The sequence below is a fragment of the Kalmanozyma brasiliensis genome (genome assembly GCF_000497045.1).
Source record: "Kalmanozyma brasiliensis GHG001 unplaced genomic scaffold PSEUBRA_SCAF18, whole genome shotgun sequence".
Lineage (NCBI taxonomy): Eukaryota > Fungi > Basidiomycota > Ustilaginomycetes > Ustilaginales > Kalmanozyma > Kalmanozyma brasiliensis.
The window spans coordinates 229,266-241,984 of NW_015961957.1; the positions used below are offsets into that span (position 1 = coordinate 229,266).

The window sequence follows — 12,719 nt, forward strand, 5'->3', positions numbered from 1 at the left end:
GTGTAAAGACGTGCTGCGCGTGATTGATCAGACGTGATGGTGTCACCAACGCGGTCGAGGGAGCGCATCACACCTCAGAGTTTCGACTTCGAGCATTCTCTCGCCGGCGCAATATGAGAAGCATGGAAGTTGATTAGATCAGAATCGTATACGTTGGCAAACACCTAGGCGGACGCCTCCGCCTTCTCCGTCGTGGGAGGATCCGCTTTCGCCTCGGTCTCTGCTGGTGTCGCCTCCTCCTCATCCTCGCCCTCATCCTCCTCATCATAGAACGCCTTCAACGCCTTGGCCGCCTCCTTGTACTGAACCTTGACGTCTGTCAACGTAACAGTGAGTTTCTCGAGCGCCTCCTCTTCAGTCAACTTGCTGACGCCGTCCTCGCCGTGACACTTGCCGTAGTGCTGCATGTGCTCGCAGTGGTCCCTCACTTTGATCACGCCCACCGCCGCGCTGGAACCCTTCAAAAAGTGACCCAGCGTCGAGAGTTCGGTGAGGTTTTTGGTGGACAAGGCGGCATCCATCTCTTTAAACGTCGTGACCGCCTGATCGAAGTAGTTCCAGACGATGGATTTGGAGAACTCCCGATCGTCCTCGTCGTCCATCTCGAGGAGTTGGCTGAAGATGTCCATGTCGATGATGGTGGGTGAGAGGTCGCCGGCTGAACCGCTGGCCGCGTCCGCGCCCTGGATGGTGACAAGGGGAGGTGCAGGCAGGTGTGATTTGAGCGGAATGGCGTGCGGTGGTGCAGTAGGCGTGGACGGCACAGGTGGTGTGATGAGCGGTGCAGACATGATGCAGCAGATGAGTGCAGAGAGGATTTCGTGAAAAGTAGTTCGGTTGATGATGTTGCGTGAGAGGACGTGGTAGCGATGATGATCGATCGTCGTCGGAAGTTTGAAGGATGAGATGGACCGGAGACGCGCGAGGAAAGTGGAAGGCAAGAAGAAGGAAGTGGCAAGGTCAATACAACGACTCGTCGGAAGACTCAGGGCTGCTGGACAAAGGGAAGGTGGCAGTGAACCGCAATGAGGCTCCTTTCGAAATGAAGCTCGCAATGACAGAATCGCGCAGCCGCGCGAACCTTGTCGTCTGCCACTTCATCAGACAGCCGGGGCTGCCCGCCATTAGGGTACACATTGTGCCGAGAGCGCCTCAGACGGCCCGATGAACTGTAACGTTCTTTGCTGCGGATGACAGACCGTGGGAAAGGCTCGGCATTTCCCAAGTAACGCCACCGAAGCGTCGGTATGTGCCGTGAGCATCCACGGCTGATCCATCGAGGCCCTCTGAACCCTGCGTGGTTGTCAGGCTGCAGATGCAGCAGGTGCAGATGACCCACTCGGCTGCAGCGGATGGTGGGAAAGAGGGGAATCGAACTTACAGCTTCACTTGACATGATGTGTTTCTATGATGCGAGGGAGTCGGAGAAAGCGAGACTTGTGATGCGTGAGACCGTCGAGCCGATGCCTTTGAGGTACGAATCCGAGCTTCTTAGCTTTGCTCTTGCTGGCAGATTGGAAAGATCGATGCAGACGCTGTTGTGGTTCTGAATGATAACAGCTGGTGTGCTGAGATGGACCGCGAGATGGTCGTCCTGGGTCCCTCTGTGGCTTAAGCCCGGTCTTCGCTTCTTGAATATACGGTCGATCGGATACGTTCTTGCGACCTACAGTAGAGATTCGAGAGATCGAATTGTGTTGGCTGTGCAACGAGTCGACGAGGATGCTTGCTGCGTAGGCGGCGGTTCTAGATGGATGATGTTCGAGTTAAGTCGGTCGATGGCCGCGAGACGATGTTGAGAAAGAGAGAGAAGGAATATGTCGTCGGAAGCGATTAGAGCGTTCTCTGTTTGAGGGGATGAGCTGTGCGTGTGTGTCTGCTGGAAAGTGAGCTCTGATTTTACGCTTGGGATTTGCATCAGGCTCTCAATTGTTCACTCAGCCAGCTAGTCAGTTCGGTCGCTCATCCGCGTCACATCCGTCATGGAGCGTGTGACCTCACACAGGGAATCTCCCTTTCTGCTTTCTTTCGTCACTCCTCCTGCTGTCTTTCTACTTTGGATAATTATTTTTTCCGACGTGGTTTCGATTTCATGGAAGGCTCTCTCTCACCCTGCGGCCTTACGACGAGCTGCTGCCTGACCTTTCCGCAAGCAGCGTCCTCGCTATCGACTGTTCCGATTCCTTTCCTCAGGTTGGGTTGGGAACCGTATCGGTCACTCTCCCCTTCGCAAGCAAAGCAAGGCCACAGACCGCATGATTCGGGAGCCTTCGACCCGACGGAACGGCCTATGCAACGCATTCGAGCTCAGTGCAAACTTCGATTCGGCCAAAAGCGAGACCAACCGCGGCATATCTCGCTGCGTGACAAGACTCTAACCGTTCGTTCCTTGCAAAAATGACGTGGGGCATGCCACGAGGCAAATGCTAGCTTGCTCCTGCACTCAACGCTTCTCCTTCGTGTTTCCTCCCGAAACAAGATTTGGACCCTCCGTTTCGCTAGACCGAAAGCAGCCCGTTCCCGCTCTCTCTCTCCGACCGTGCTCGCTCTCTGCATCTCGAGCTCATCGAGTTTGCGGCTTGCTTCGGCTAATGACGTGCTCTCCGCATTCATGCCTTGTAATCTAGGCGAGATGAGGAGGGCCTCGGTGACAGAGTCGACGTGAGATTTGATGGAAAGGAAACAAGTCTGCGTGGCCCCCGCCTTTCGCAGTCGATGACACCCGGCATGGTGCATGAAAGGGACCTGTCTTGACGCCCGGGGTTCGGCTAGAGTGATAGCTACTGATGAGGCGCTGCCATAAGGGCTGAGAAAAGCTTGATTGCGTTCCTTTTGCTCGTTTGTTTCAGTCAATACTTGCTGGTCACGAGGCCCGTTCAGACGCTGCGCCATCTCTGGAGGTCTTCACCGGTCTTGTTCCCGTGGACAGCTGCAGCCCTCATTTGCCAGCAGCGAAATGCGCGCCTCGGCGTTGAGAGACGCAACCGTCAGTCTTTGACATCGCAATGCACGTCGAGCAAGCTCTTCCTCCCGCTGGTCTCTCTCTGACCCATGCCACATGGCTTCGTGCTCCCGCATGGAGTGCCCAAGCTTCACTACAGTCCCAGCGTTGCCCAGAAGCTCTTGCACATTCAAGTGGGCTGGTGTACCGTACTGAGACCTCGTGGCATTGGCGCATCCTACCGACCCATTCTCTGTCAGTTCAGCCCGGGCAGCTCGAGCCTCGTGGCACACCAAGGCCTCTATCGCGCATCAATGAAATTGGCTCCCGTTGTCGCCTGTAGATCGTGATTGGCAGGGTCTTTTGCAGGCCGAGGCGGTCGCTCGGTGTTTATCCCGATCCGCCGCACTTCCGGTCCGCCTCATCTTCATCGCACACATCTCTACCAAATCTGTTGACGGGTGGCGTATTTTAGGTCGAGCTCGCAATTGAGGATATTACATTGTTAGCAGAGGCGACGCAAGGTGCACAGGATCTCGCGGCTCCCCTGGCTGAGATTCCAATACCGGAAGCAAGAGGCATCATCGTCATTCACCTCATCGGGGTGCTAGGCGGCGATGATGCTTGAAAATGTGACCGATGCCGACTACGCTTAGGCCTCGAAGGTGACCGAAGCGCCGAGCTTGTGGGCGTTGGCAGAGTTCTGCGAGTCGCTGAGCTTGACAGTGTCAAGAGCAAGACCGAACGAGGCCTTGACACCGGGTCGGAGAGCCTGGGTGTAGCCGAGGCAGAGGATACCAGCGTTGTTGATCTTGGCCTTGACGAAAGCGGCGTTGTCGAGGTAGGTCTTGGTACCGACCTCGAGGTTGACGTTCGAGTTGGGGCTCTTCGAGTCGTAGGTGGCACGGGCACCGGCCTCGGTGTCAGCGTTGACGCGGTGGTAGTAGCTGGCCGAGTAGGTCGAGAGGTTGCCGAGACCGTGGAAGGTGACGGCGTAGTCGGGGGCGTGGAAGCCAGCGCCGAGGTTGTATCGGCTCAGCTTGCCCTCCTTGACGTCGTAGCTAGCCTCAGCACCGGCAAGGAAGCCGTCACGGCCGAGAACAGCGTCAGCGGTGAAGGTGGGGCCCTTGAAGAGGTCAAGGTGCTGACGGGTGTGCAGACCGGGCTGCTTGTAGGTGGAAGCAAAGAGAGCGTTCTTGGTCTGCTTCTCGGGGACAAGCGTGGAAACGAGCTCGAGCTTGAGACCCTTGGCGATGTGGTTCTCGAGCTCAATGTGGTTGCGGAGAACGTTGGCGGTGGACCAAGCCTGGGTGAAGGTGACGCCGTTCTTGCGGTCCTCCCACTTGGCCTCGAGGTCGCCGTTGATGGCCTGCGACTTGGAGTCGCGGATGCCGAGAACGCGGAAGGTGACTCCGTTGGGGGTCCTGGTCTTGACCTCGAGCGAGTTGCCGTGGATGGGGTAGTCCTTGGAAAGGAGGTCGTTGGCGGCCTTGCCTGTGAGTCATCGAGAAGCGTTGTAAATCAAAGTGAAGGAACGCGTGTAGCACATTGCATTTGGTGACAGAAAAGGGCAAGTCAGCGGGCGTTTCTGGCAAGTCAAGGTAAATTGCTTCGACGTCCACTTACCAAGGTCCTTCCACGAAGGGGGAACGGGCTGAGAGATGACGGGAGCCATGTTGCTGTTCGCGATGGCGCAGAGGAGAGCGGAAGCGCAATGAAAGGAGGAGGGCTAGATGTCAGTCTACAAATTCGCTTGACGTTGTCGGTCATCGGCAGTCAACGCTATAAGGAGCCATCGCTGCTTTGCGCAAGATGCTCGAGTGTCCGTGTGCACAGTTTTCGAGGGCGGTAGAGCGCCGTGTCGAGGTGGATTGTCGATGCGAGCGAGATTGGCGTTGCAAATACACTTACACTATGAAAGGATCGATCGACGGAAAAGACGTGATACGACGAGGATGATAGGAGATGGTGGAGTAGAAGAGGAAACAAAAAGGGTGGAGGATGGCAGCTGTCTCTGGCTCAGCGTCGGTGTGTTGCTCTGGTTGGTTGATCGCTCGGCTGGCCGTTTGGTTGACCGTGCGACGGATTTTGACTGGCTTCAGTGCCTCTCTTCTTGTTGTTGGGCCTTTTCCTCTCTTTTTCGGCCGCTAACGGGTCAGGCTGGCTGAGCCGTGAAGCAATCGGAATTGCAGGAGAGAGACGCGGCCAGCACGCTCCTTTTCACAGAGCATCGCGTCAGTCACCACAGGCGATGCGGTCATGTTGCGCTCACAAGGCGAGCTCCTTCAGCTGCGATCTTGCTTGTGACCAGGGAAGCCTTTCTTCTTGGACTCCGAGGAATACGGCGGAACGTCTTCTCCTACTCGCGTTCATGAGAAGCTGATTCACTCAAAGTCCTCAGAGTCCTTTCCTTCAAGAGACCTTACCGCGACCGGATGGAGCGGCCCTCCGGATCACTCTCGCTTGCGGTGAGCTCTATCCTGTCTGTGTCCGTACCGCTCCACGCGTACATTCGGGTGGATTTGATGTCGATCGCCAAGTGTCACGAGCAACTCCGCCACGACTCCGGTGTTGGCGAGTGCCGACCGGTCGCATCTTTCAGAAGAGCTTGCCGCTGATTGTGGACCGAGTTGAGTTAACCAGCAGACCCTGGCATCCCTGAAGATCAAGATGAAGAGGAGATCCTCACGACGTTGAACCACGGCGCCCTCTTACCGCGCAGCAAAAGCGACGCATTTCAGATCGTGGAAGCCTGCCTCTTGTTGGTTGCCTCGGATGCAGCACGTGCGTCACCCGGCATCTTTTTGGATGACCCTGGCTGTTACATCGCGCCATACCTGTCGAGCTCTGACCGCACAACGGCGCACAGAAGTGCCAGGCGTAAGGGTCTAGTGCGAATCTAAGGAAATCTGTCTAACTCAACTTCGTCGCGCTGAATACAAGTGTTGTATTCAAATTACGATGTTGTTCCACACGTCCGTGCGCGTGCCTTTTGGCCCTGTTGCTGCTGCTGTTTCGATGCGGGCACAATCGAAGGACGCTCTACCTCTTCGCTTTGGCCTGCAACCCAGTAGTGTTCGGGTTGTTTGTATGAAGTGCGCTGCCAAGGAGGTGCTGAGAAGCAGCATGGTCAGAGCAAGAGCCAGGTCACAAGCGCGGAAAGGTGTCAGGTGGCCGGCAAGCAGCAGGCTCGGTTTCAGCTTCAGCCTTGTCTCCAACCGAGCTGCCTAGCCTCTTTCCCTCGGCCTGAGGGCTGAGGGGAAACCACCTGTCAAAGTGAACGGCGAGTGTGTGACTGTGTACCGCACAATCACAAAGTGGCATGCACGGCTGCCTCTCCTCTCTAAAGTCACGCGGCCCACAACGACAGCCACAAACTTAAGCTCGCTCTGCTACTGCCGAAGTGCTGTGCTAGCTGTCAGTCTCAAATTGCAACGTGTGTCAGTTTGCTGCTCGGGCTCCTTCTGGATGCGCTTGGTGAACCCTGAGAAAGGCCAAAAAGCCAAATTTGGACGGCTTCGTCTCGCTGCTTGATCGTCTCCTCCTTCCATCGCACCTCGCCATCACTATCGTTTCATCAATTAGCCACGTCACCGTCATCATCCTCTTCGACATCGCCTAGCACCGTCGTCAACCTCACCACAGGCTCTGCCGCTCACTCATATATCTCTCCGAGCACTCCAGCTGGCAAGTCGTGCGTTTCTTGAATAACGCCGTCTTTCACATCTCAGACCCCATCGGACTCAGCCTCGCGAACGAGCGAGTCACCGCCTTTTCCTCACCCATTCCTGCTCGCCCACAAAATGATCCCCGCCCAGCGAAACAAGGTCGACATCTCGTCACTGAACGAAGAGGAGCAAAAGCTCTTCCGCCTCTACGGCAAGCTCCCCAAGAAGGATCTGCTCCAGAACAAGCTCAAGGAGCGCAAGTACTTTGACTCGGGCGACTATGCTCTCTCCAAGGCCGGCAAGGCGCCGCAGCAGTCGGTCGGTACCGCCATCCCCAACCCAGAGATGATCCCTCACGCTTCCACCGTCACCTCGCCTGGTGTCAACGCCGTTTCGCCCACCGGTTCGTTGCCTGGCCAACAAGGTACACCTCAGTCCGGCCCGGTCAACGTGCCTGGGGCTGCTAGCCTTACGTCGCGCCCGCAGGTCAGCGCTTTCCCCATCAGCGGAGCTGGCTCCAGCCCTGGTAAGGAGAGCAGCTCGCTCGGACGTGAGGAGCACGTCGTCAACGCCGACGACGCCATGCAGGACTAATTAATGCCTTGCGGCTACCGTTGTCCTCCTAGACTGTACATCCGGCGTTTGCGAGATGACCTCTCCCGAACAGCATTGCTGCATGCACCGTCCTCGCCGCCTCGCTTCTCTCCCTATGACCATCTTGCGACCACAACATCCCTTGGAAGCCGCGTAGATCTCATTCCTACAGCTGAACCTAGCACACAGCTCTCGATTGCACGATCGTCCCCAGGAACTTCAGTCGATTCTTTAACGGCATACGTTCCAAACGCCATTCGCCGTCTCGCCTTCTCCATGGAAGATCCGTCGCTCCTCTCATGTGGGCCTCCGCACACCATGCTGAGGAGAAGCTGTCCATAAGCAGCTCGTGGATCTGCACTCACTCAACATCGAAGCCTTGCCGCGAGCGCACGCTTGTTACGCTCGTTACCGCCAACAGCTTTGTTCAGCCTCTGTGGTACAATCTCAATGTATAATATCACAAGCTCTGAAGAACGCAAGCAGGCGGCACGAGCACGAGCACTCTTCATCCAGCGAGACTAGCCTCGTGCGCTTCCACCATGATCCAGACTTCGTCACCATCAACAGCCTTCCAAGATGGTTTCCAATCCACAATGATGGCTCGACTGGCTCCTGGTTAGCTCGCTCCGCAGAGGCAACCGAGCCTCTCGAATGACGCCGTTTCGTCGGGTGCCATCTGGTCGTCTTCAGTGGAATTGTACCGTCTTACCGCGTCTTGTTTCTCGCTCTTCCTTAGGTTTCCTGTCGTCTCTGGTCTCTCTGGTCTCTTTGCAATGCACACATTCTACGCATGAACGGACGTCGGACCGGCTCGAGGTTGTCGACTCAGCATGGTGGACTAGCTTGAATGTGAAGCAAGTGTACGAGCATTTTCGCGACCTCTTTTTTCGTCAATCCTTTTCTCGTCGTGCATTTTTGCGACAGATGTCAAATCACGTCGAGACCTGGAGTGAAGCTCAAGGTGTTGTCACGCCGAGGAGACGACTGCGATGCAGCCGGGTGTTGCAGCTGCCCACCGAGATCTCCGTGCGAGGTTGCCTTAACTTACGAGCGAGCTCTGGTGGTCAGCGCGCTGCGCCTCGGTGGGAACCTCGTTTCGGCCTCCGCTTTGGCTTCCCCGCACTATCACCCCGCACCGTCCACCCCTTTCGGCTTTGGCATCCGAAGACGCAATCGTCTTTCCATACACGGCATCGAAGCGAGATACGTTCCCAGATGAAACTGCACGTCCGGGACCATGACCCAGAAGGCTTTGGTACACGTCAACGCTTGTGTGGTGACCTTTCCTGGTGGGAGAGCAAGCAATTTCCTCCCGAGCTTTGGCCACCTCATCGGGCCCTGAAAGCTTTCGAACCTTGACAGCATGGTGCTTCGTCCTAGGATGTGGACCTCGAACACTGCTCACGGAAACCCAAGCACCAGTATGGAGGCTTTCTCGCGGTAAGGAATCGGTGACGGTGACGCTGACGGGGCCCTCAGGTTTCTACAGCTTATCGGCAGAGCAAGAGCGTGACGCGCTCATCCTCCTCCACCCACGAAAATAAAATATCGCCTCTTTCACACCCTTTTTTAGACAGGTCACCACAGGTTACCGCCCGACTCTGAGACTGCGCTGTCCGCGCAAGGGTCTCCCTTACCCCGGCGGCAGGACCTTGGCGTCGCTTCCTCTCCTCGCCTGTTCCAGAAGATCATATATAGCTGCGCCGAACTAGAGGTGACGTGGTCACTGCCCACCTGGACTCGACCTACAATCCCCCACACCACCACCTGCTCGAACGACCTCCTTCTCAGGTCAACGACAGTGCCCTCTCAAGATGCAGTACAAGCTATCGAGCTCTTCGCTGCTCGACGAGTCGCTCCTCGGGCAGCTCGTTGGCTTTGTCCACGCGCACCGGCCTACGACCCTCCTGGGCTATGTCGTGCTCGCCATCGGCACGCCCATCGCGCTGCTCTCACTCTTCATCGTCTACGCGCTCTCCCGGATGCTCTACCGTACGACCATCTACCACTACTACATTTCTCCGCTTCGCCATCTGCCCGGGCCCAAGCCCAAACCGATCATCGGCAACATGGACGAGTTCGTCGGCAAACCCGGAGCGCGAGCGGAGATCGACTGGGCGCGCGAGCACATGAAGGACGGCGTCTACCGCTCGACCTTCCTGATGGGTCGTGAGGCGGTGCACTTCCACCGCCCTAAGGCGCTGCGTAAGATCCTCGTCGAAGACCCCTACAGCTATCCGAAGCCGCCGCAGGCGTGGAAGCTGCTCGGTCTCATCGCCGGATACGGCCTCCTCACCGTCGAAGGTGACACCCACCGCAAGATGCGCAAGACCATGAACCCCGCCTTTTCGCTCACCAACCTCATCGAGCAGTTCCCCGTCTACTATGCAAAGATCTATCCCATGGTGGAGATCATGAAGCAGAAGATCGACGAGTCCGGCGAGACGAGTGCCATCATCGACTGTGATTCGTGGGCCAACAAGGCTTTGCTCGACATCATCGCCCTGACCGCGTTCGGTTACGACGCAGATTCGGTCAACAACCCGCAGAACGAGCTGGCCTCGGCGTACCATGCCGTGACGAGCATGCAGAACGGACGCAACCAGGCGAGGCTCAACATTGTGCTCAACCTGCCCTTTGGCGATACACTGTTGGACTTTGCCTCGGACGTGTATGGGTGGGATTGGTTCCTGAAGCGCTGCAAACCGGGCACTGTGGGGCAGACGATCTTCCAGCTGCTCAACGGCATGCATCGCGTCAAGAACGTCTCCAAGGAGATCCTGTACAAGCAGCTCAACTCGGGCGAACGCGCTTCGTCCGTGGGCACCTTCAAGGCGATCATCGATATTATTGAGGAGACGCATCTGTCGGAGAACGATGGCAAACCGAAAAGCCTCAAGCAGGCGGAACGGGATATGATCACTCAAGTGCTGACGTTCCTCGGTGCAGGTCACGAGACCACCGCCTCAGGTGTCTCGTGGACGCTCTGGAACCTCGCCTCTCACCCCGAGATCCAGGACAAGCTGCGCAAAGAATGCAAGGAGTTGATGGACCAAGACGAGCGACCGCCCTATTCGGCCATCAAAGGGCTCGCCTACCTGGATGCGGTGATCAACGAGTCGATGCGTGTCACCCCACCCGTTCCGCGCACCATCCGCATCGCCAACAAGGCATCCACCATTGACGGACTCTACGTCCCCAAAGGCACACTGCTGCCCATCTCCAACCGCGCCATCAACATGGACCCCGAAGTCTGGGGTGAGGACGCAGAGGAATTCAAACCCGAACGCTGGTTCAACCTCCCGGAAAAGTACGACAAGACGTTCTCCATGATCACCTTCATCGCTGGCGCCCACGCGTGCATCGGCAGGACCATGAGTTATCTGGAGATGAAGGCCGTCATCTGCATCTTGGTGTCTAATTTCAAGTTCGAGCCCGTGTCGAAGGATCAGGAGCCCATTATGGATACTCTGATCACCATGAAGCCGCAGGGCGGCCTCAATCTTAGGGTGTCCAGGGTCTAGTTCCGCTCTGTTTATACCGGTGCTTCGTCTTAATCTCAGAATGTCATACAAGTCTCTGCTAGTTCGGTCGTCCAGTCTGCGCTCACCTGTCATGTATAACACGTTGAGCCGTCTTCGAAAGTGACAAGGAAAAAAAATGCTCCGTACTGGGCTCGAACCAGTGACCTTCCGTTGTTAATATGAAACTCAGATGTATCTGAGGCACCGTGTATTAGACGGATGCGATAATCCAACTACGCTAACGAAGCTGTATGAAAGTGTGAGCAGTATATGTATATATATACTGTTTTTTTCGGCTTGACTTCCCTTCCTTTTGTGATCGACAGGCTTCAGGTTTGCACTTCATCCTTCCGAATCGACAAGTGCGGTAATCTCCTACAGCACAGCAGTCTTCCACTTCGTTTCTTCGGTCTAGTGCTTCCACCTCTACGAGAGCATGCTGCTCAGTGATACGACGGTGGCTTGTGACAGAGCCTTGTCGGCGGGCACCATTTGCTGCAAACGACCGTGCTTCAGTCGGACGGGAAATTGGGGGCAAGAATTCGTGCTGAGAGGATCTTCTTGCCGATCTTTTTGTGCTGGAAAAAGAAGAAACGTCCAAAAAGCCTTTCTGCACGGTGCGCATGGGCGAGCAGCAGCAGCAGGCCTCATGACTTGAGTCTCGCACACAGAGCGTCATTCGACATCACTATCTTCCTTACCAACACTTCACCAAATCACTCACACTCACACAACACAGAAAGCAACAATGTCGAGTGCTACACAGAAGACGGCGGCTGCGGCACCCGAGGCGGCCAAGGAGGAGAGCTTCAACGACAGCATCTTGCCCAAGTACAAGGTGGCAGGTGAGATCTCGGCCAAGGCGATCAAGGCGGTCATTGCGGCCGCTGCCGAGGGCAAGACGGTGCTCGAGCTTTGCAACGTCGGCGACAAGGTGCTGGAGGACGAGACGGCGGCGGTGTACAAGGGCAAGAGCATCGCCAAGGGCATTGCTTTCCCCACGACCGTGTCGATCAACCAGGTGGTGTGCAACTACTCGCCCCTGCCAACGGACGAGGAGCAGATCACGCTCAAGAAGGGCGATGTGGTCAAGGTGCAGCTCGGAGCGTTCATCGATGGACTGCCGGCTATCACGGCGGAGACGTTCGTCGTTGGAGCGGACGCCTCGAGCCCCGTCACCGGTCGTGCGGCCGATGCGATCAAGGCGGCTCTGGTTGCCGCCGACGTCGCCATCCGCGTCATGAAGCCCGGCGTGCTCAACACCGAGGTCTCCAAGGAGATCGAGGCTGCCATCAAGCAGTTTGGCTGCAAGGCCGTCGAGGGCATGCAGACCAACCAGTTTGCTCGCAACGAGATCGACGCCAAGAAGAAGATCGTCCTCAACGCCGAACCCGGTTCGCGCCCCGATACGATCAAGCTCGAGGAGGACGAGATCTACGGCGTCGACATCTCGGTCACCACTTCCGCCGAAGGCAAGACCCGCAGCGATGACAGCAAGACCACCATCTACCGCAAGACCACCAACACGTACCTGCTCAAGCTCCAGACGTCGCGCAAGGTGCTCGGCGAGATCCAGAAGAAGGCCGCCTCGTTCCCCTTCAACCTCAAGAGCCTCGAGGATGTCAGGAGGGCAAGGATCGGCGTCCAGGAGTGCGCAAAGCACGGTCTGCTGACGCCTTTCCACGTCCTCGAGGACTCGGATAAGAAGGCCATCACCGCCCAGATCTTCTTCACCGTCGCCGTCAACTCCAAGGGCGCCATCAGGATCACCCCCGCCCCCACCTGGGCGAACGAGGACAACGTCAAGCCCGACAAGAAGGTCGAGGACGAGAAGATCAAGGCTCTGCTCTCCACCGCTGTCCGCCAGACAAAGAAGAAGAACAAGCCCGCCGCCGCTGCCGCTTCCGCTTAAGCGTACACCAACGTATCAGAACGTCTCGTCCACATGTCGTCAGTGGCAACGCGCAATACTCAAGATCCGTGCCTCTA

The 12,719-nt window shown here is 56.8% G+C and overlaps 5 protein-coding genes and 1 non-coding gene across 6 annotated transcripts; 3 read left to right on the forward strand and 3 right to left on the reverse strand.

Annotated features, from left to right (window-relative positions):
- Window positions 1-164: 164 nt before the first annotated feature.
- PSEUBRA_002256 (Signal transduction histidine kinase, phosphotransfer (Hpt) domain protein) lies at window positions 165-791 on the reverse strand (the record flags this gene model as incomplete). Its single annotated transcript, XM_016435432.1, has 1 exon — window positions 165-791. The coding sequence occupies one exon, from the start codon at window positions 789-791 to the stop codon at window positions 165-167; it is 627 nt and encodes a 208-aa protein (XP_016293159.1).
- A 2,802-nt stretch (window positions 792-3,593) lies between these two features.
- Window positions 3,594-4,616, reverse strand: PSEUBRA_002257 (Eukaryotic porin/Tom40; the record flags this gene model as incomplete). The annotated part of the gene is made up of 2 exons (XM_016435434.1): window positions 3,594-4,435; window positions 4,568-4,616. 2 exons carry the CDS (start codon window positions 4,614-4,616, stop codon window positions 3,594-3,596), a joined length of 891 nt encoding a protein of 296 aa, XP_016293160.1.
- Window positions 4,617-6,744: 2,128 nt separating this feature from the next.
- Window positions 6,745-7,203, forward strand: PSEUBRA_002258 (Endosulphine; the record flags this gene model as incomplete). Its single annotated transcript, XM_016435421.1, has 1 exon — window positions 6,745-7,203. One exon carries the CDS (start codon window positions 6,745-6,747, stop codon window positions 7,201-7,203), a length of 459 nt encoding a protein of 152 aa, XP_016293161.1.
- A 1,817-nt stretch (window positions 7,204-9,020) lies between these two features.
- Window positions 9,021-10,730, forward strand: PSEUBRA_002259 (Cytochrome P450; the record flags this gene model as incomplete). Its single annotated transcript, XM_016435415.1, has 1 exon — window positions 9,021-10,730. One exon carries the CDS (start codon window positions 9,021-9,023, stop codon window positions 10,728-10,730), a length of 1,710 nt encoding a protein of 569 aa, XP_016293162.1.
- Window positions 10,731-10,867: 137 nt separating this feature from the next.
- PSEUBRA_006458 lies at window positions 10,868-10,978 on the reverse strand. The gene is made up of 2 exons: window positions 10,940-10,978; window positions 10,868-10,903 (listed from the first exon to the last, which is right to left on the reverse strand). It is a non-coding gene; the product is annotated as a tRNA-Ile (tRNA).
- A 500-nt stretch (window positions 10,979-11,478) lies between these two features.
- PSEUBRA_002260 (Peptidase M24, structural domain protein) lies at window positions 11,479-12,642 on the forward strand (the record flags this gene model as incomplete). Its single annotated transcript, XM_016435418.1, has 1 exon — window positions 11,479-12,642. One exon carries the CDS (start codon window positions 11,479-11,481, stop codon window positions 12,640-12,642), a length of 1,164 nt encoding a protein of 387 aa, XP_016293163.1.
- Window positions 12,643-12,719: the final 77 nt, after the last annotated feature.